Below are 19877 nucleotides of genomic sequence, written 5' to 3'. Positions count from 1 at the left end.
CGGAAATACGGAGGAAGAGGGGTATGGCTGGGAATATCGACGGCTAACAGCCACTTAACCTGCCAAGGAGTAAAATCACCCTCTCTGGTAAGACTGAAACAAATATATCAAATATATTGCTAACAAAACTGCACCGTGCGTGTGTGGCTGGTAGCTAGCTAGCCAGCTAACTATCGTCAGTTAACCCTCATCGGTTAGCTCGGCCCGGTTTGGCTCGTGTTTCCTGTCACAGCTGGCGAGAATCGGTCTTGGTTTGAGGCCAGGTGGGAGCAGTTTACTCTACGACGTTCACAGAATTATGTTTATAAACGTGTGGTTGGTTATCCCTGGTTTTGAGCAAATGTGAGCACGCCAGTCATACAACAGTTGAAAGGTAATTAACGGTAGTGATTGCTCCACTTAAAAGTAAGACGGTACAAAACACTGCCGCGAATAAAGTTAATCAACGGATTAAACGTTAATTTGCTTACACGACAGCAGAAACAAGAGAGGAAATACGTTTTTTTAAAGTGTTAATCAAGTTAACGTGTAACGGCCAACATTGTTAAGCTAATGTTCGTTAAAATTTGCTTAATTTACGTTACTTCTCTAAAATGCCCGCTCAACTTTGAGTTAAACCACTTGAAAGTTTGCTTGCCTCTAGAACTAGCTAGTTTGTGTCATTGCTAAAACTGCAGTTGCGACACAGACATAAGTTTTTAATGTAACGGCAACTCGAATTGGTAAGCAACCCGGTTTATTAATAGCTAACTATCCGTGAAGGGCTTGGCTGAGCCAAAACTGGTTTCATGGTCACTGCTGAGACAAGAGGGAGTGTTGAAATAGTCATTGACTACACCTTTTCATGCTGCTTTTTGGCTTGCTTGACTTTCAGCTGAAACAGGTTTCATAGCCTCGACTCTGTCCCCATATTCTCATGTATACCCTCCTCAGCAGAACAAAAGGCGCTGCTTGGTGGCCCCCTCCCCCTCACAACTGTCTAATTAATTGAGTCCATACTTGAGGTATGAGGGGACCAGTGCAGGGGGCAAACCGAAGGATTACTCTTTTGTTGCCCTTTAGAAGATGGTACAATAGTTTTATCTGTTGACTTCTGTTAAACTTCTGTGTCAAGGGAAACTTCCACACTACACATGTAGTCTTTCACACTTAGTATGCAACGGACAGGCTTCATCTTATTAATTCTTAGGAATTGGACTCCAACTAAGCATAATCGAAAACTGACTAAGTCCATGACCACAAATTACAATGGTAGATAAGACCAGGTCATAGTTTCTGAATTATAGATCCAAAAGTTGAGATGTGAAATCAAAAATCTTGGCTCATTGCTCTATGTAAGAAGTATGTAGGCCTACATCTAACTACGTACTATCTCCACTTCTGACATATATCTGATATTTTAGTCCCGTCCCTCTTTTTTAAATGGTGGCAGAGAATAAAAGGTTTCCCTTTACACAGGACCCCTGGCAGTTATTGCGATAATGAGATTTGTCATGATACTATAATCCTGTGACAGAGTAATATCCGGTATAGTTTTATCTATTATCATGTAATACATTACTGCAACGGATGGCTGTGTCATCATCTGTCATATTCTGGAGAATACGTCACTTAGGCTTTTTGTTGTGGCTTTTGTTCTTATATTCCTCTTTCTTCTGAATTAGGTTCTCCCATGTAACTGTTGGTAGTGACTTTTGCCGTGGTTAGTGTAATTTCATAATTTGTTTGAATAGGTTAAATGTTGCAGGACTGGTAGTGTCAGCTTTCTTTTTTACGTGTAACTTGCTGCTTCAGTTTTGTTGTGGGCTTGATGCCCCCATAGGAGTTTTCTTGTCTCTATGGTTGTCATGGCTAAGTTTGCAACCCACTGGAAGTTACTGTGATTGGATAAGTGACTGTCCCTGGTGGGTTGGTTATAGCCGAAGGTGAACACTACACTATGGAAACTGCATGAGCAACCAAAGGCAGAAAGATGAGAAGAACAGTGGGAGGAAGGAGGAGGATGTTTTTTTTCCCTCCTCTCCTCAGCAGTCTGTCCCAGCAGAGTCGGACTCGAGGGAACAGCCATAGAGACGTGTACCAGCTGCACCCACAATGAATGGCCAGGGCTCAGGATGGGTTGCCATGACAAGGACGCTGGCACGCGTTGTTATGCAGACACCTCTTTTCTCAGGGCATGTTTGCACATTATTTCATTGCCTGGCCTTGCCTGGGTGGTGTGTGAGAAAAAAGGCCAGCCTGCGTATACAGAATCAGAATAACATTTTTCCTCAAGTGTTTTTGTTCTTAATACTGACAGTGGTTTGTGTAAAATCATTTCTCTTAGTTTGCTCTTGATCCAGCACCTGTAGAAGTTCTTTGGATGTGTGTGCCCTACACCCTGATATCCTAATGTCTTGGCAGCCTTGTAAATAATAGTGATTGTGTTGTGCAAGGGTGATTTGGGGTCTGCTGACTACATCTGTCCACATCAGTTTCACTCCTATGTGTGGTATTAAACACTAGTTACTAAACTAGCTGAAATATTCCTGTTAATTAGCTTACACTCACAGGGCCTCACTGTATGGGTTTTGAAGAATGAATGACATAGAGAGCAGAGCCACCATCCTTGACCTTCATATGTTTCTCTACACATAGCCCCAAAAAGGGAGCCCAGTCAGTGTTTCTTTAAAATCCATTGTAAGGAATCTAACCCTGTAGTCCAGAGGTAAAGTCTTTTGTCTGTCATAGTCGGACTGGCTAAAAACAACAGTGCATCTTTGCAAACAGAAATGATGTACTAGTTTATTTCCCATCACAAGTGGCCACTCAAGGTACATGTCAGACATATTGTAATGCCAGGTGTGAATTGAGGTACTTTAAGCTGTCCAGTAGTGATCAGATCACCTGAGACGCATGTTAATGCCAGATCGGAACAGGAAATAAAGAAATGACAACATACACGTTGCACAGCTGAGTGAAGGGAGACGCAATTGACATAGCTTGAATGACATCTTTGCTGTTGTGAACTATCCATTTCTGTGTGGGTTTCAAATAGGGGAATTCAACACCACAAATCAGTTCTTATGTATGTTCAATCACTTTTTGCACAATTCGCAGTAGATGTTAAGAGTGTGACATAATAATGATTGCAGTGCTGAATAGTTTCCAGTGAAAAAGTATGTTGTGGCCAAGGTTAAATCTCTGGGGAAATAGATTAATACTTCCATTCCAGACTTTTTACCATTCTTACACAGCAATGAGATGCCAAGCAGGATTTTGAACGCACCTGTTCAGTTCAGTGTCTTAGCTGACGTGAAGATGAACCAACAGCACACTGATGCTGCCTGGCACAGATTGTTTTCAATCAGTGATGGAAAAAGTCAGATTTTATTGTGGGGGACCTTGCACTGGAAATGTCTCTCTGCAAAATTACCATCATGCATTCTTTAACAATGTTTTTAGGCTTATTGATTTTTTTGTTTTGGTCAACAAATAAGCATCTAGAGGTTTTTTTCTGTATTAACAAAATATTTGTAGGAGATTTTTGTTAAAATTTTCATGTTTTTAGGTTTTTTGTTCATGTTTGACTTTACCAAATATCATGCTTTTTTTGGCAGAAGGGACAATCAAAAGGAAGAAAAAATTATTTTTATGTTTTTAACTGCATGCTTTGTGTACTCAATTTTCAAAAACCCATTCTCGTGTGTGTGTAAATAGAATGGACAAAATTTAAATGCAATGCTGTCTAATAACCATAAACTAAACTTAATATTTAACCAAGTCCTCCCTGACAAGGCGTGGTCGAAGTTTTTTGCAAATAAATGACTCATTTTGCCCGTCATGTCACCCAGCTAGGCAAGCTGTGGCATGTTGTGTTTCCATTTTAGTTGGTGTCAGGATTTAGAATGAGGTTAAATTTTTACCCATGTCTGTGAATCATTACATCATGTGTTGATGGTTCATTGAGATTCTAAAAGGTTAGAGATAATTAAAAAGCAAAGTGCCACCAATGTTATCTACGTTTTGTTATTGTTTCATGACAACTTCCAACCTGTGTGACTCTGAACAGGACACGCATACTAACAAATTGCTAATTTTCAGGCTAAATAGTAGGAAAGTCTGGAGGATTGGTTTGGGTGTGCTCTGTTAAGAAAATTTGATGTCATTTGACTCAAACATTTTCACATCATTTTGGACCATTATCATTTATCATATTTACAAAAAACAGCACAGGTTGTTGGTTGTTAGACAGATTTTCTCTGTGGTTAATTTCTGCAATAAGTTTTCTCTCATCATGTTATTGATTATTTCTTTCATGACAGCAAAGCATGTTGCACTTCAGAAACAAGTGAAGCAAGTTCAACTGGGCTATCAAAGCATTTTTAATTCTAACTAACTCTGAAAGACTGACAGAACTGACTGAGCTGACATACTTAAACACTTGCAACTAGCAACATTAAGGCTTCAAACAATCCATTATGCAACACTCTGTAAAAGACTGTCAAAAAGAATATGTGATGTAATCAACATGTAATTGACTAGTTGACCTAATTTCCAGAAAAAAATATTGTCTTATAGTCGGGCCAATATGTTATCCTTTCTCTCCAGAGAGATGGAGAGGTATCATTGTAGTTTTTTCTGTTCATGTGGCTTAGGCGCTGTCCAAAAACACTTAAGCTTTGCGCCTAAGTCTTGTAATGGCCTGACACCAGGCCTCTGAAACGCTTCCCACATCTCAGATTTTTAAAAAGAAAATGACAGTTTGATCTGAACAGACTACAGTTGTTTTTTGTGTTTAACTCATTTCCACCTCTGCTCCTCCTGCACTCTCTTTGCAGCCACAGATCTGGGAATTACTCCAGTTGACCATCTCATTTAACTGATTAGTTCCTATTCACTGGTAACAGATGCACATTAATGCAATCAGCCCAGAGTTGCATTCTAATATACAATATATGCAACTGAATATAGAGCTTAATCTTATAAAATGTGAGTGATATAGAAATGTGAACAAGAATTACATAGCCTCTAGATCTGAGATCAGCATAACTACACCTAATTTCCAATAGCATATCAAGAAATGTTTTGGAACTGTGGCCATATATTTTGAAAGGTTGCCAAATTTTCTGCTGTGAAACCTGCTGTAGGAAAAAGTACCAGGGGACTGTACATTTAACCTCTTTTTGGCTGTCAGTGCTGGCTCTTCTGTTATTCAATTGTCATTTGTGTAAGAATGAAACAACTCCTTACAGCATGCTGTCTTGTGCTGTATCTCTGAATAAAAGCTTGAAGTAAATCTTTGTGCAAACGTAAGTGGGATTCCATGGTCACCCCCACCCCATCCCAACAACAGTAGTAGGGGGTGAGCAGATTTAACAGGAAGGTCGCACATTTAAGACCAAAGAGCTCTCGCTCATCGTCAATAGGCTGGCACATATGGAACTGATGACACACCCAGGCAGATGTTAAAGCTTCATCCTCTAGCGCAGACACTTGCTATGTGCTTCAATGGGGTTAAGAGGTTAAGGCCTTTACCAGTCAGTACAGTCTAGTCCATGTTTTGTGGTAAGCTTTTTTAGCTATTTCGGAGGACAGGTGTTGAGCATTTCAGTTTTTCTTGTTAGTATTTACTTAGTGAATTATGGCCTTGTGTTTGCTTTTTAGGCTCTGGCCAAGACACACATCGCCTCTGTGGACTTTAGAAGTCAATATCCAGTACTTGATAGCTTTCGACTCCCTTTCTTGCAGTAGCACATCAGAAACACAGCTTTGAACACTGTTGCAGCCAATTCAATATTGCAATATCATTGTAGGGATTGGCTACCTCTCTACTGTGTACTCTTCTGATTTTATGTGAACCAGCTGTGCCTGGAATTTCTGGCTCAGATAACTACCAACTGTAAAATAACCCTCAACAGGTAATAAATGTATGTTACTGTGTAAATGAAATGGATCAGTTCTAGTCCAGGGAATAGGCTGCCTTGACAGATGGAGAGGAATAAAAGAGGGGAAAGAAAGACGTAAAGCGTCTCTGGAGTTGAGGCCAATAGAGACTCGTACTCATAGAGTAAGAATGTGTGGTTAGGTAAACCTCTTCTGTGGTTACCCCCACTGTGATTTGGTTTGGGTCTCATTTATCTCCCTCTGGGGCTGCTGTGTCGTCAGTGGGTTCTGTGCTCTCCCTTTAGGATTTGAACAGCAGTGTTGTCCGTAAGACATATTCCCCAGATGACAATCTAAATATATAACTTCTGTGCTCCTATACCCTCATCCTAGGGCTGGGCGATATGACGATATTAGATCGTGAAGGATTACAACGTGAAGACGATCTGTCAAACTGCAGAGATCGTGGGATCGTCTAGGGCACATTCTATAAATTGCAGTTCTATGCTGATGCACCGACGCACCAGATGTATTGATGTCGTCAACCTGACCGACCAATCATAGCAAATTACGGGCAGTGACGCACTTTCCTACCCGCCTCCTTGTTTGTATGTGTAGCGGTAGCACATGGAGAGCGATGGCTGAAAGCCAAACGGAGTCGGTCGCTAAAGAAAATTTCACCTCCATTATATGGAATTGGTTTGGATTTTCCGCAACTGATCAAGCGCAAGCAAATGTAATTTGCAAAGTTTGCACAGAAACCGTTCGCATGTCGGGTGGTAACACGACGAACCAGAATGATGTTGTTGTTTACCTTAAACTTACGTTGTTTGCACATGCAGGCAAAACTGCGACTATTTGAAATGAAATCTGTTAAGAAAGGTTCTTTGGTCTAAATTGTCTGTTTTCCTTTTTCCAATTTAAGATCATGATAAAATCGAAATCGTGATTTTATTTTTAAAAAATCGTGATATGATATTTTTGCCATATCGCCCACCCCTACCTCATCCCCTTTTATTTCCTCGTCTGCTCTTCATTCTGTCCCCATGCTAGCCCTCTTGGCTCCTCCTTCGTCCATTCATGTGTGAGCAAGCATGCATGTGGACATACCATATATATGTAATATTAATGCCCCATGGGCAGAAAAGGAAAAGTCCCATTTGTCGACTGTTATGTGCCATCACCATTTAAAGCACACGTTGCACAGTGAAGTGAAAAATAAGAGAAGAGCGGGGTGCGTGGAACAAGAATCAGAAATGGCTCACTTTGGTGTGCTGGAGTATGTTATATCATGCCAAACCTGCCTTTTTAAATTCTAAATGTAGAGAGGAAGGATATCCGCGCAGGAGAGACAATGAAGTCAAAAGCACATAGTGTAACCAGACTGTTGGCTGCTCTCCCGCTCCCACTCCAGCTCCCCTTAGTTCTCTTTGTCCTTCTCTCTCTTTGGTTCACTCCTCATCCTCAGCCTTTTAGCTAACACAGAAAGATTCCTCTAAATCTAGTCATTGGGTCTCTTTTATATGCATATTAAGTCAGTGCCTGCGTCTTTGTTACAGGAGGTTCCTGTTGCCAAGTTCTCTCACTGTAGAAGTTAGCTTAAGCACAAAGTGAACCAGAGTCATCATTTCTTCCCTTTGTGAAGACGCATATCTCATTACAGATGAATGTGATACTGGAATATGAGAGACTAAGAAGGGGTTGTCATAGAAGTTTTAATTCAGTCCCTGGGGGTTTTCCTTTATGCATGATGCTTAGTCAAAGAGTGGCTCAAATTTACACACCTCACCGATCTTATCAGCCATGTTTTGTCGACAAAAACCTGGGAAGTTTAATCATTTATATTAACCCAGTGCAGAGGCTGCTTAAACCAAATATTTTCTGTCATTAACTGAATTTTTTAAAACAACGATAGAAAACTATGAAGGCCGTCTGTCATTTTGACAGATTAGAACAATGAGGGTGACCTGATCTGTAACTTCGTTCTGTTCATTAAATGTTATGATTTTGATAAAATTTGAATTTATTAATTGCTATTAAATAGACTATGTCTCATTATCGTAAAAAATAATAAATGATGGGTAACAATAGATTATGGCGCAATTTTTACGATTCTGTCAAGAAAGTCAAATGCAACCACTGATCTAGTGAGCCTGGAAGGGCATGAACCAGTTAGTAGGTCTTAGACATTACTTAAAAAAAGATTACTGACTCCCCGCTTGCTTGTTTTTGCACTATGGATCACATCTCTGGTTAATCGCACAGGAGGGGAAATCGGCTCCACCACTCCGTCATTATGGCATGATCTCTATAAACCATATCCATAATCTATGGGGTTATTATAGGGGCCGGGCAAAGTGAGAGGGCTCAATCCCCCATCTGCTCACAGTTCTACATGCAGATGAAAATCATCTGCAGCAGCAAGCAGAGGCTTTCCTCTTCTTTTTGATCCACATATCCCCTTAGAGAAAAACCTTTTATTATCCTCGAATTGAAAATCCTTGCAGTCGGCTGTTTTCAGATACATAAGAACATAAGAAATGCATAAATACTGAAGTTCAGCAAGCATGGGTTTTTCAAATGTCATCAATATGTCTGGGTAGTTTATCAAGAAGGTTGTATGTTTCAGTGAAATTTAATGCAACATAGAGAGTAGGCAGCCATTCTTCTCTTGCCATATCTTGTCAGAGCATTTTGTTAGAGTCCGTCTGTTTTTCTCCTTTGCTGTCTTTTTTTTCTTTTTCCCTTAGTTCCCTCTGCCTTAACAAGCTCCATGTAATGTACCTGTTTTTGTGGATTGTAATATGGTTTGACTGACGGATTGAACACAAGAAAAGGGTAAGCACGAGAACAGTGCTTTTGAAAACCAATGCGCCCTGTACTCAAGAGAGAGCTCACTATGCATCGTTCTCACCTGTGTCATAGCGTGGCATGCTCTAAGGGCTGAAGGTGTCAACACCATATTGATGATTCAACAGGAATGAGCTAAACAGGCATTAAAACAGCTGTACAATGGACATTTGGCAATCACTGATGTTTCTTGAAATAGTTTTTATAAAACATGCATTAGCCAAGGAAAAAAAAGCCTGCTCTCACCCCAGAGTAATATAGTCACTTATGAATTGAAACATTAGTTGTTGAGTCCAGGAGGACATCACAGTTCTATGCAATTAAAGTCTGATGGGTTGATTGTTTGATTGATAAACAAATCTTGACTTTTGGGAATTAAATCTAAGCTTTAAAATCAAAAAGGGTTTTATGTGTAGGTGAGCTGTCAGTAGCTGCTGTAGTTGTTTTAAACAGTTTTTTTCCTATCTGTCTCTTGCAGTCTCTCCACCAGTCTTGTAGCATTCAGTGGGATTAGGATTAGTGGTCTGAGGCAGCCTACTTTAACGAGCACTAATTGATTTGCAACTAAGAATGTGTTGGAGACTGCAGCAGACAGCACCAGAGCAGGGGTAGGGGTTATGCGAGGTCGGCAAACACAATATTGCATCAACCTACAAGAACAGAGCCACTGAGTTTGTTGGCTGTAGTATTAGAAAGTTTCATCCACGTGATGGTGCATGACTTCCCGTCTGCCATCCACTGTGGGCAGCAGGCCTCTCTTTGGGGGAGGCATCTGTACTGGAGCCCACGCTGGGCCTGATTAGTCAAGGCTATCCAACTGTGCTGTTGAGTCTCCATGTAAACAAACACAATCCATTCGTTAGGCCTGTATAGCACACAATTAGTCATTGTTTGCATGGGAAAAACATTCTGCTGTAAGTACAAAATCGCTGATGTCAACAGTTTGAACCAAAGGGTGTCAGTCAATGTAACTGTCCCTCCTCCTCTTCTGTGTTTTTCCTTTCAGAGCCGTGCGGGACTGATTGGTCCAGGTCCTGTCCATCCAGTGAATCTAGTGGCTGTTGGGCCTGTGAGCTGATTGAGGGGTCTCTGAGCTGTGGATTGCATCATTATGGAACAATAGCAGTGGGAATCAAAGCTCTCCCTCCTCTTCCTCCACCTCCTCCCCCATTTATTTTTCTCTCAGCCTGACTCTCCAGTGAAATCCTCCCCCTAACAAAACACAGTCACCCACACACATGCAAATGTCTGACCACTCCTCCCACGCTGGTCATGGTCCACTCCCCCGTCTCTCCAGTCAGTCAGGCAGTGAGTCCATGGATGCAGAGTAATCCTCTGTAAAGTATAGGACCTATACGTTTGCATATGTTCCCTTTTGTCATGGCGGTTGTTGTTGTTGCAGAGGCCTCCCTCAGGAGGGAACATGAGGGAGAACAGAAGGCAGCATAAAGCTCACAAAGGGAGGAAGAGAAAAAGCGAGAGAGTGAGTGAGAGACACTGACTCTGCCATCTATTTGACCGGAGGAGAATGAGCTTCACAGAGCAATGGATGGAATTCAGTGGTGGTGAAACTACATGATGTGGGACTGGCATTACTATCCCACGCCAATCAGGAATTGGACCAACAGTCAATTTTGGAGATATCTGCCACATAGAGTTTTGGAATTTTAATATTTTGGAATATTTTTCTGCTTTGCCTCTCCTTGGTGGTCTCTTTACATTACAGCCTACCAAAAGTGCCTTTTTTGTGTTACTGTTTTTTTTTTTTTTTTTTTTTTTTTTTTTTTTTACTCATCTTTCTTCATATTCCAATTCCATATTTCCACAAACTATTGCTAGTAACTTTACATACAGTAACCATCACATTAAATGTGCGTTGCAATATTTCAACACTAGCCTCCATCAATACACACTTGACAATCATCACCTTACTGAATTTAATTTCTGCTCGGGGTGAACGTATTTAACCTCGGTGTCAAAGTACTGAGAGTCAGGTTACTCAAGACTAGTGTGACTTTCTTCACTGCCTCCTGTGGATCTCTGTTTTTTGACGACATAGAGCTGTCGCCATGGTCGCTTTCCAATCCAAATGGCGCTACCTTTTCATGTTTCTGGGTATCCAGCTGGTGGTCATGGCGCTGCTCTCCCGAGAGGGATATCAGAAGAGGGTCACCTACTTCATCCGCATCTTCCGCAAGCCTGACGGCACTGGTTTTTCAGGCCGCAATCACACAGCAACCGGCATCACTGGAGGGGACGTATATGCCAACCTCTCCCACCTATCCAAAGCTCATAGCCATGGAGACGACATGCCCTACTGCCCTAAGACGTCCCCTTTTGTAGGTGAGTGGTCTTGCTTGCTTCTGTGTTGTTAGGTAGCACACCTACATGTGTCTACATCTGTAAATACAGCATTGATCTATGAACAGGGTTAGTTAACAGTTGTTGTGGGCCACTTGTTTGTGCTTCAGGCATTTTTATGGGCTTAAAATTTTTTTCTGTCTCCATAATACTGTGCTATTGAAAGTCGAGAATTATATTTTCACATTGGTTTGAGTCAGGATGGTACGGTGTTGACTCTTGCTCTTGCTCAGCAGAATCACAGGGAACTTAAATGCACCACAATGATGAGGCTTTGAAACATTTCCATTTAGCACTTAGAGTTTGAGCCATTACTTGCTTCATAACAGTCAGTGCGGCATCATACTATGCTATAGAGTCAAACAAAATCAGCTGCTGCCTGGTGGTGATGTTTTGTTGTAGTTGTCTTCATTTGCACTCTGAAATATGCTCAGGTGCAGGTATTGGAGGTTGGGCAACTTGAACAAAGTACAAAATCCCCCTTAATGTGTGTTTTAACAGTGTTTGGTTACAGTTGGATATACAGTGAATATGCTTTCTTGCCACCGGTCCCCCTCTGGAGTTTCACTGAAACTGGTTTAACAAAGGGAAATTGACCTATGCTGTTGTACTGACACAGACCTTCTGTATGAGCTGAACAGGACTTGGTGGGATGCATTAATCACACCAGCTTTAAAAATAAGTGCTAATGCTATCCACACATTTGCAATAAAACAGTGATGCAAATGGGTCAAGTGCAGGCTTTTTGTTAGCAGCAAACATATTAAAATAAAATTTGCTAAACATCTGTCCTAATTTCCTAATAGTTCCGCTGAGCAAATAGTGCCTGTTGTGATATTGCATCATCTCCATTCCTGATGCAGAAAACCTGATTTAATTGTAATTTTCATATATGTTGATAATAGCAAAACATGAAATGGGTTTTTAAAGTATTGTTTTTCTGTCACACATAATACTCTCTTCAACCTAGCTTACAGTCGTAGGTGTCTCATTAGTTTTAGTTTTTCTTGTCAGTCAGTCTGTCAGCATTGCTCTCATGATAATATATGACATAAAGAAACAAGGTAAATATGAATTCTGGCAAATAGAGAAGAGCAAACATATCGGGGACCCATGCATGATATAAGAGACACTGACATAGAGCAGTGTGCTAACAATTAAACATCAATGTAGACGATGATGCAGGGGCAAATTAGTGATCATATAGGGTAATTACAACCAAGCTAATCAAATCAGTCAGATCAGTCAAGAATAAGATTATTAGTTGTGGTTTCCCCCTTAAATTAGGTGATCGGAATCATCAGATAACTCTTGTGCACTGTAGATCTATCAGTCCAAACAGTAAATGGCTTCTTTTGTTGTTTTTTAAAATAATTTTTCATGCGTCATTTCCACAGAACAATGCAGAATCATGATTAAAGCTGACAACACATAATCAGTGTTATGACCCGTTCTTTGATGCTTGAGCCATTGTTTCCATATGGATCAGAGCTTGAATGCTTTATTTGATTATCACATTTCCCACGGAGACATTTGTTTTTGTTCATCATAGAGAGAGAGAGAGAGAGAGAGAGAGAGAGAGAGAGAGAGAGAGAGAGAGAGAGAGAGAGAGAGAGAGAGAGAGAGAGAGAGAGAGAGAGAGAGAGAGAGAGAGAGAGAGAGAATGCGTGTTATCTTGCGGAATACTGCACCGACTATAGTGTGTTTTTGAGCATAGAAAATTTGTCCTTGAAAATAGCTGTTTGGAAAAAAAAAAAAATTACTCAATGTGTACTTACTAGCTTTTTTCCTCCTAGAGCTTTAACCCAGCTTCTTTCAACAACATTTCATCTCCGTTTGCTCAATTGTCAACTGAGCAAATGTGATGATAACTCAGAAAACTTCATCCACTGATGAAGACGGTGAGATACAGTTGAAAGCTTGGGATTATAAAAGTAGTAATTGGACAATGATACAGGTCCTTTGTTCATCTATTCCCTGTTGCACACGTGTTGTACATTACTCAGACAATTTACCTGCTCAGTGTTTTTTCAGTACAACTAGAAGGCACAGTCAAAGCAGGTGTAGTTTTCTGCTTTCCAGGTTCTGCCCTCTGCCCCTTTTTTCCCCACTTTACTGCCAGTAATTTTAAACTAAATGCTGATACCTGAGCCAGAAGGCATTGGTGACTTTCCTTGGAGAAAATAATAGAAAAGGGTCACTGATGTATTACTGAACATTCTGTTAGGAAGTGAACAGAAACCACCTTGAGTTTCACTGGAACAGGTTTGACATGAGGAGAACAATTAGATATGTTCTTGTTTTAAGGAAACAGTCCAAACAGATCAGTTTGCGATGTCAGTCAAACTTCTTAGGGATTGTATGTTGGAATCTTTTCATCATGACAAAGTCCTGTGACATGTTTATGTATTTTTCCTGATTAGTAAGTGAGGTTACAAAATGTCACAATGTAAAGATTGCTTATCAGTCTGACTGAACCCGAGTCCAAACTCCAGTTATTCATTTTCCAACAGACAGTTTGTGCCATTCTTGAAAGGCTTAAAACACATTGAATTTAGTTTCTTCAAAACAAAAAAACTCTGTAGAAGCTATTATGAGAGAGGAGGCAGTAATGTTATAAAATTATTATGTACCTGACTGCAGGAGACATTATACACCTATAAACTAAAAGTGGGACTGTAGATGGTGCTGCAGGAGGCTGTTAAATTAATTTCTCCTGCTTTGTCCAGGTCTTCTTAATTTGATTAATTAAGTCATTAATTATTGTTGACTGCCGTCACATTCAAATAACAGGCTCTCATACTCTAATCACATTATTTGCCTTCACTCCATTAAACATATCCTATTTCTGCTCATAGGTGGGCCAATCCATGTCAGCTTTCCATCAGGGCTCACCCTAGCAGAGGTTCAAAGGAAAAATCCACTTGTGGTACGTGGAGGACGCTACAGGCCACCTGACTGTGAGGCCAGGCACCGAACAGCCATCGTCATCCCCCACAGACACAGAGAACACCACTTAAAGTTCCTGCTCTACTACCTACATCCGTTTCTGCAGCGCCAGCAGCTCAACTATGGAATTTATGTGATTCATCAGGTAAAACTCGCTCAGCCAAGTAATATAGAACATTTGTAGACTAAAGGAAGATTCAAAGAGTGAATAAAATAATAAAGGTTTTACATTTGGGAGAAACATAAGGTAGATCTTGTTGGATATTCACATCCGCCAACTGGTTAATTTGTTCTGTATTCATCCATAAGGCTGAATCTGCTACAGTTGAGGCTAGATGAAGAGTGCCCTCTAGTGTGCTGTCACTGAATGTGTATGTTGAACTATGACAAAGCTAATTAGCTTAGAGGGTTTAGTCTCCTTAGCTGCTTTAACAATTGATTCATATTTACTCTGCAGCACTGTGTGTCTTACACCTCTAGAGCTGGATTTGTCATTGCACTGTCATTGTCAAATTGATGGAACTTGCTTCTGAGGCTTTGTCTTGTCTCTGCTTAGCTGATACCTTAAAATGATAGATAAACAATGCATCAATTGCAGTGTTGCATTTATTTTAGGATTAATCAGGGAATTAACATCTAAATAAGGCCTGAAAATAAGATGCATGACACTGTGCAAGGGATGATCTTTTTTTTATATTGTGAAACATTACATAATTTTGTTGACTAATTTAAGACCATATAGCAAAGCATTTGTGAATGACTTAAAAAAGGTTTGATAGAATTTAATGTTTTGTTTTTGTTGTGGTATTGGAAAGTCTGCTGGTTATTGGATGTTAGTGAATATTTCAGTAACACTTTATTTTAAAGGGTTCCGAATGATTAACTAACAAATTTCCTTCAAAAAAGTCAATGTTAAGCTGGTGTAAGTTGTGCAGTCTAGAGTCTTTTAAGTCACCATGTCAGCTTAACATGCAGCAACATATATGAAGGATTAAGTTCCTGATAATAAAAATATAATTTAACTATTAACTGATTACATTTTACCAATATTTACCTTTGTTGTATTTGTTTTTTGTGTTTCAAGCAACTTTTGTTCCTCATAACTGACTCTTGGCATAATTATATGCAGTTTAACCACTTTTAGACTGGTGTCTAAGATTACTAGATCTTGAAGTTTTCAGATTTGGTCAGGTCCATTGTAACACACACTCACACTGCTATTTTGACAATAAGTGTCTGTGTTTGCTCTGCAGGCTGGAAACTACACTTTTAACAGAGCCAAGCTGATGAATGCGGGTTTCCGGGAGGCCATGAGGGAGGAAGACTGGGACTGTCTCTTCTTCCATGATGTGGACCTCATTCCAGAGGACGATCGCAACACATACGTCTGTGACTCCAACCCTAAGCACGCAGCCATTGCCATGGACAAGTTTGGCTACAAGTACGTTGTTTCTTGGCTGCGTATGTCCACTGAAGGGGTCGCTCTTCACAGATAGACCCATTCTGTGTCCCACTTTTTTAAAAAAAACAAAAACTTTTTTAATTACTGTGATCTCTTATTGTCTCCAGGCTTCCGTACAAGATGTACTTTGGAGGAGTGTCAGCTCTGACACCACTGCACTACCTCAAAATGAATGGCTTTCCCAACAACTACTGGGGCTGGGGAGGAGAGGACGATGATATTGGAGTCAGGTGGGAATAGTTTAGGCCAGATGCTCTTAAGGATGAGAGGTTTAGATACTAAACCTAATCAATCTGTGTTCTGTTGCTACAAAAATGAAAAAATGAAGAAATGAAGAGAAGAAAAATGGCCCAATTCCAACTCATAAAGAGCTGTGTGTGTCCCAGTTAGACCGAGTGAAAGACATTTGTTTCTCATGTTCTCAGGGTGTCTCTGGCAGGGATGTATATCACTCGGCCATCACTGAAGGTTGGCCGTTACAAGATGATTAAACACAAGCTGGACAAAGGAAATGATGTGAACCCAAAGAGGTAAAAAAAAAAAAGAAATGTGTTTAGGTTAAGAGGTCAAACTCGGCCCTCCTTGGTCTTATGTGGAAATAGCAGAAATGGCTGTATTTGCTGTTTGTTTTTACTCTACAGATAAAAAGGAACACATGCTTCAATATTCACTCTTCTGTCTTTGTTCTTGGTTTAAAGGTTCAACATGCTGGCCAAGACACGTCAAACCTGGAAGATGGATGGGATGAACACGGCTGAATACGAGATAATCTCAAGGCAATATCTGCCCCTCTACACCAACATCACTGTCAACATCGGCACTGAGGCCGGTCTACATCCCCCGACACCACCTCCTCCTCATGCCAAAGCTGCAGGCAAACCTGCTGCCGAAGCGCCAGCCGAAGTCCCGATAAAGGGCCCAGCCAACCCCCCTGCCAAAATGAAAAAGGGCCTCTCAGAGAAACAGTCTGCCCTGAACAACCACTAATCATGTCTCTCTTTGCCATTACTTCAATAGGATAATAGGATGCTGTAGGATGGTGTGTTTTCCTCTCACTGGCCTGGAGTTTTTCGCTAATTTTCGCTCAGATTTTTCGTCTGTTTGTGGAGGACTTAGTTTGTGGAGAAACAACATCAAGTTGCCCACAGACAGTCAGGCAGCCATTTCTGTGATAAACACACCTGGTTTATTAAAACAATAGACATGACTTTATCAACCCTTAGGTGGCGTTCCACCTTGGTTCCTACGATCCTGTGATATCACTGATTATTCTTCCAAGGGAGCCACAGCAAAGAGAGAAGGCTAAAAGTTGGACTCTATGAGTTTATATATCTACAGCACTGTGGTCGCTGGTTAAACCTTGTGATGCCTTAGAATCTTGTTTTCTTTTTTGTCTTTTCATTTGTAATTTACATGATTTAGAATACTGGGCCTAATGGAGCAGTACCTGCAATTTCCAGCAGTCACACTGTGCCACGAAAGAGTTGGACAAATTTTTTTTTTTTTTTTGTCTCAAAACCAATGAATACATGAATGAAAGTGTGTTTCCAAGTGCGTAAAGCTGCTACAGTGAGTACTAAATGAAAGAACTTGTATTACTGGTATCCCTATTACCGCTTTTGACACAACAGTGCACATATCCATGTATCTGTCTGCAAATGTCTGGGCCCTAGTTTAGAAAGGGTTCCTAAACAGAGACGCTGCTCTACTTCAGTATGGCTTGTACATGAAAATATAGGCTAAAGATCTCATGTTTTTAAAGCTATGGATGCTGCACACATAATTTTGCCTTTTGTCATATTCAGTAGGATTGAACGAAGTGGAAAACATTTTGGTTCTGTACACCAAGGCCAAGGTACAGTTCTGTGTAGTTTTTATCTTGGCAGTAGTCGGTGCATTCATTTCAGCCTTTCAGATCATTTACTTATATTTCAGCATATCATTTTTTGTGTGTTTTTGTGTATTTGCCTTCTTAAATTTTTTTTTAGAACCGTCTTGGTGACGGTGATCAGTCCTCTGCCTTCAGATGAGCTTGTGATTCACATCCTAATGGAGTCTATTATTTTTATATATATATATATATATATATATATATATATGTTGATTATGTCCTGTGTACTCTAGAGCTTCTTATGTAAATGTGTCCCTCAAAAGTGCTGGCTTTCTCCCTCAACACTTCATATGCCGTGAATCTTGATAATGTGCCACCCTCCTTTACATTTAACTACACAAATCTCTGAAAAATGAAATGACCCCCCCCCCAAAAAAAACATTTGCTCAGCACATAAAAAAGTAACTTCTACAGTGTCTTCAGATCAGGACCGGTTCAGGAGTGGAGATTGGTAAATTTCAAGTTCCAGTAGTCAAATTTATTAATCCAGACCAATAAGTTAGTTCAGTAATTTGAGCCCAAAGCACAACAGGACAAATCTGTGATCACTGTTGATGTGGGAAGGAAAGTCACAAGAGCATTTTGAATTTTCATGTTTCAACTTTAGTTCAGTAGAATGATTGTGGTTTGAGAAAATACTGAGACATCTGGAACTGATTTGAGTTGTTGAAAAGTTGAAAAGCCATAGAATAATGTCTAAATACATTGTTGACATATTGACCACGTGACAGTGAAATTTAAATGAAAATTGGAGTGTGAATTATATCACAGGTATCTTTAGCATTATTTAAAAGTTACAGTTTGGCTTGCTAATACATGGAAGCAAACTGTGTTTCTTTACTCTTTTCATTCTTTCCATCTTTCTATTTCAGACACATGCAAACAGTTGGTAGCTTGGTGTAACTGCAGTCTGTGACGTCAATATTGACCCAGCGCCCCACAATGAGACTCCAGTCGTCAAACCAGTTGTTCTCTAACAAGTTATTAAATGGAGACATCTGCTGTGTCCTTTCCCCTTGTGCCCTTGTACTGCATGTGGACTCTCCACGCTCCTTGTCTCTTCTCTCCACACTGAGAGATTCGATTGTTTACAACAAAAAATCAGTCCCTTTATCCAGTGACCGCGGCTACACTGACAGGTGAACAGGCTGAAACCAAAGATGACCGAAATGGAAAGCTGTGATGATGGGAAGAAAAAAAAATGTGTGTATACAGTACACTCCATATATTTTTCTTCAAACACTATAAAGAAAACTTACTTTTATCTTCATGTTATTGTGGTATCAGGCTGCAGAAGTGAATGGACGAGGTCTGAGAGTGGTTGCCTGTGAGTTTTTATCATTTTCATGTGAATTCGTATTCAGCTCATATGGCCTCAGCAACACATGCAATACTAGTATTTCAACACTTGGGCACCAATACAATAGTATCTTTATCTCAAGACTTAATATGCATGGCAAACAACCTATATGTAAGGAAATGGGAATATACTGAGCACATTCATATGATTCATATCAGTGCTCACCTAGACAATTTGAAGCATGCTGAAGTGTCTATTTGTGAACCAGAAACTCTTGTTGACTTTTTATGTTAATTTCCATTTGCTGTGTGGAGTTCCCCTGCTGTTGTGAGAAATTAGAGGATAAGAAAAGGGCATTTGTGTACACAGGAAGCTTTTTGTTTCCACAGTCACAATGTCGAGTTTCCATCATTTACTGTGTAACACTTGACCTAATGGGTTTTTTTTTTGTTTTAAAGGTTTGTTATGTTTAATTTGATTTGACTCCATTTTGATGTGGCTAAGCTCAGCAACAATAGAAAGCAGTTATCACAGGGTAGTACTGAAGCAACCAAGGGCAAAGTGACTTTGTGAGTCATTTCTGCGCTCTTTATGAATTCTGCACAGTCCAGAGTGGCCTTAAATTCATTAATAAACTGATTATTCAAAAGAAATGCTGTCACCTTTTTGGATTTTGGTTAGATCTTTTCTAATTTTTTTGTATCTTATGGTGAACATGGGTCAGTAGCATATTTCTTGATACATCCTCCATTATACACAAAGATCTTTTAACGTCCCCCTCCACTCTAAATGTGTTTTGCTTATTTTTACTTCCCTTTGCTGTTTTACCTTCACTGTGGCTTCAGGAAGTGCACTCTCTGTGTTGTAGACTTCATTTTAAATGGATTAAATGCCATTTTCTTCAGCCAAGACAACACTGGAGCGGCTGCACGATCAGACAAAAAATTATGTTTTCACTTTGTCATTATGAGTTGTTGAGTGTAGATTTATGGGCAAAAATTGACATTTAATCCATTTATAATTGAATCTACAACACAAAGTGTGTGTGACGCTACTGCATGTGCAAAGTATGGCTATTTTCACGTTCATTTTCTAAAGGGGGAAGGTTTTTTGAGCACAAAAAGTAATGACATAGTAAGACTGCAAGTTAAAAAAAAAAACCCAAAACTGCTTATTCATAATAATGGATTTAAATTCAT

General features: G+C 40.0%; 1 protein-coding gene across 1 annotated transcript; it reads left to right on the top strand.

The window, feature by feature from the left end:
• Window positions 1-10503: 10503 nt before the first annotated feature.
• On the top strand, window positions 10504-19331 carry LOC111235761 (beta-1,4-galactosyltransferase 3-like). Its single transcript, XM_022764289.1, has 6 exons — window positions 10504-11058; window positions 13935-14170; window positions 15279-15466; window positions 15595-15717; window positions 15913-16017; window positions 16186-19331. The coding sequence occupies exons 1-6, from the start codon at window positions 10785-10787 to the stop codon at window positions 16472-16474; spliced, it is 1215 nt and encodes a 404-aa protein (XP_022620010.1). The 5' UTR covers window positions 10504-10784; the 3' UTR covers window positions 16475-19331.
• The last annotated feature ends 546 nt before the right edge of the window (window positions 19332-19877 follow it).

The sequence above is a fragment of the Seriola dumerili genome, unplaced genomic scaffold, assembly GCF_002260705.1.
Source record: "Seriola dumerili isolate Sdu_G_001 unplaced genomic scaffold, Sdu_1.0 BDQW01000533.1, whole genome shotgun sequence".
Classification (NCBI taxonomy): Eukaryota; Metazoa; Chordata; class Actinopteri; order Carangiformes; family Carangidae; genus Seriola; species Seriola dumerili.
Note: the sequence above shows the minus strand (reverse complement) of the source record. Positions and strands in the feature narration are given on the sequence as shown.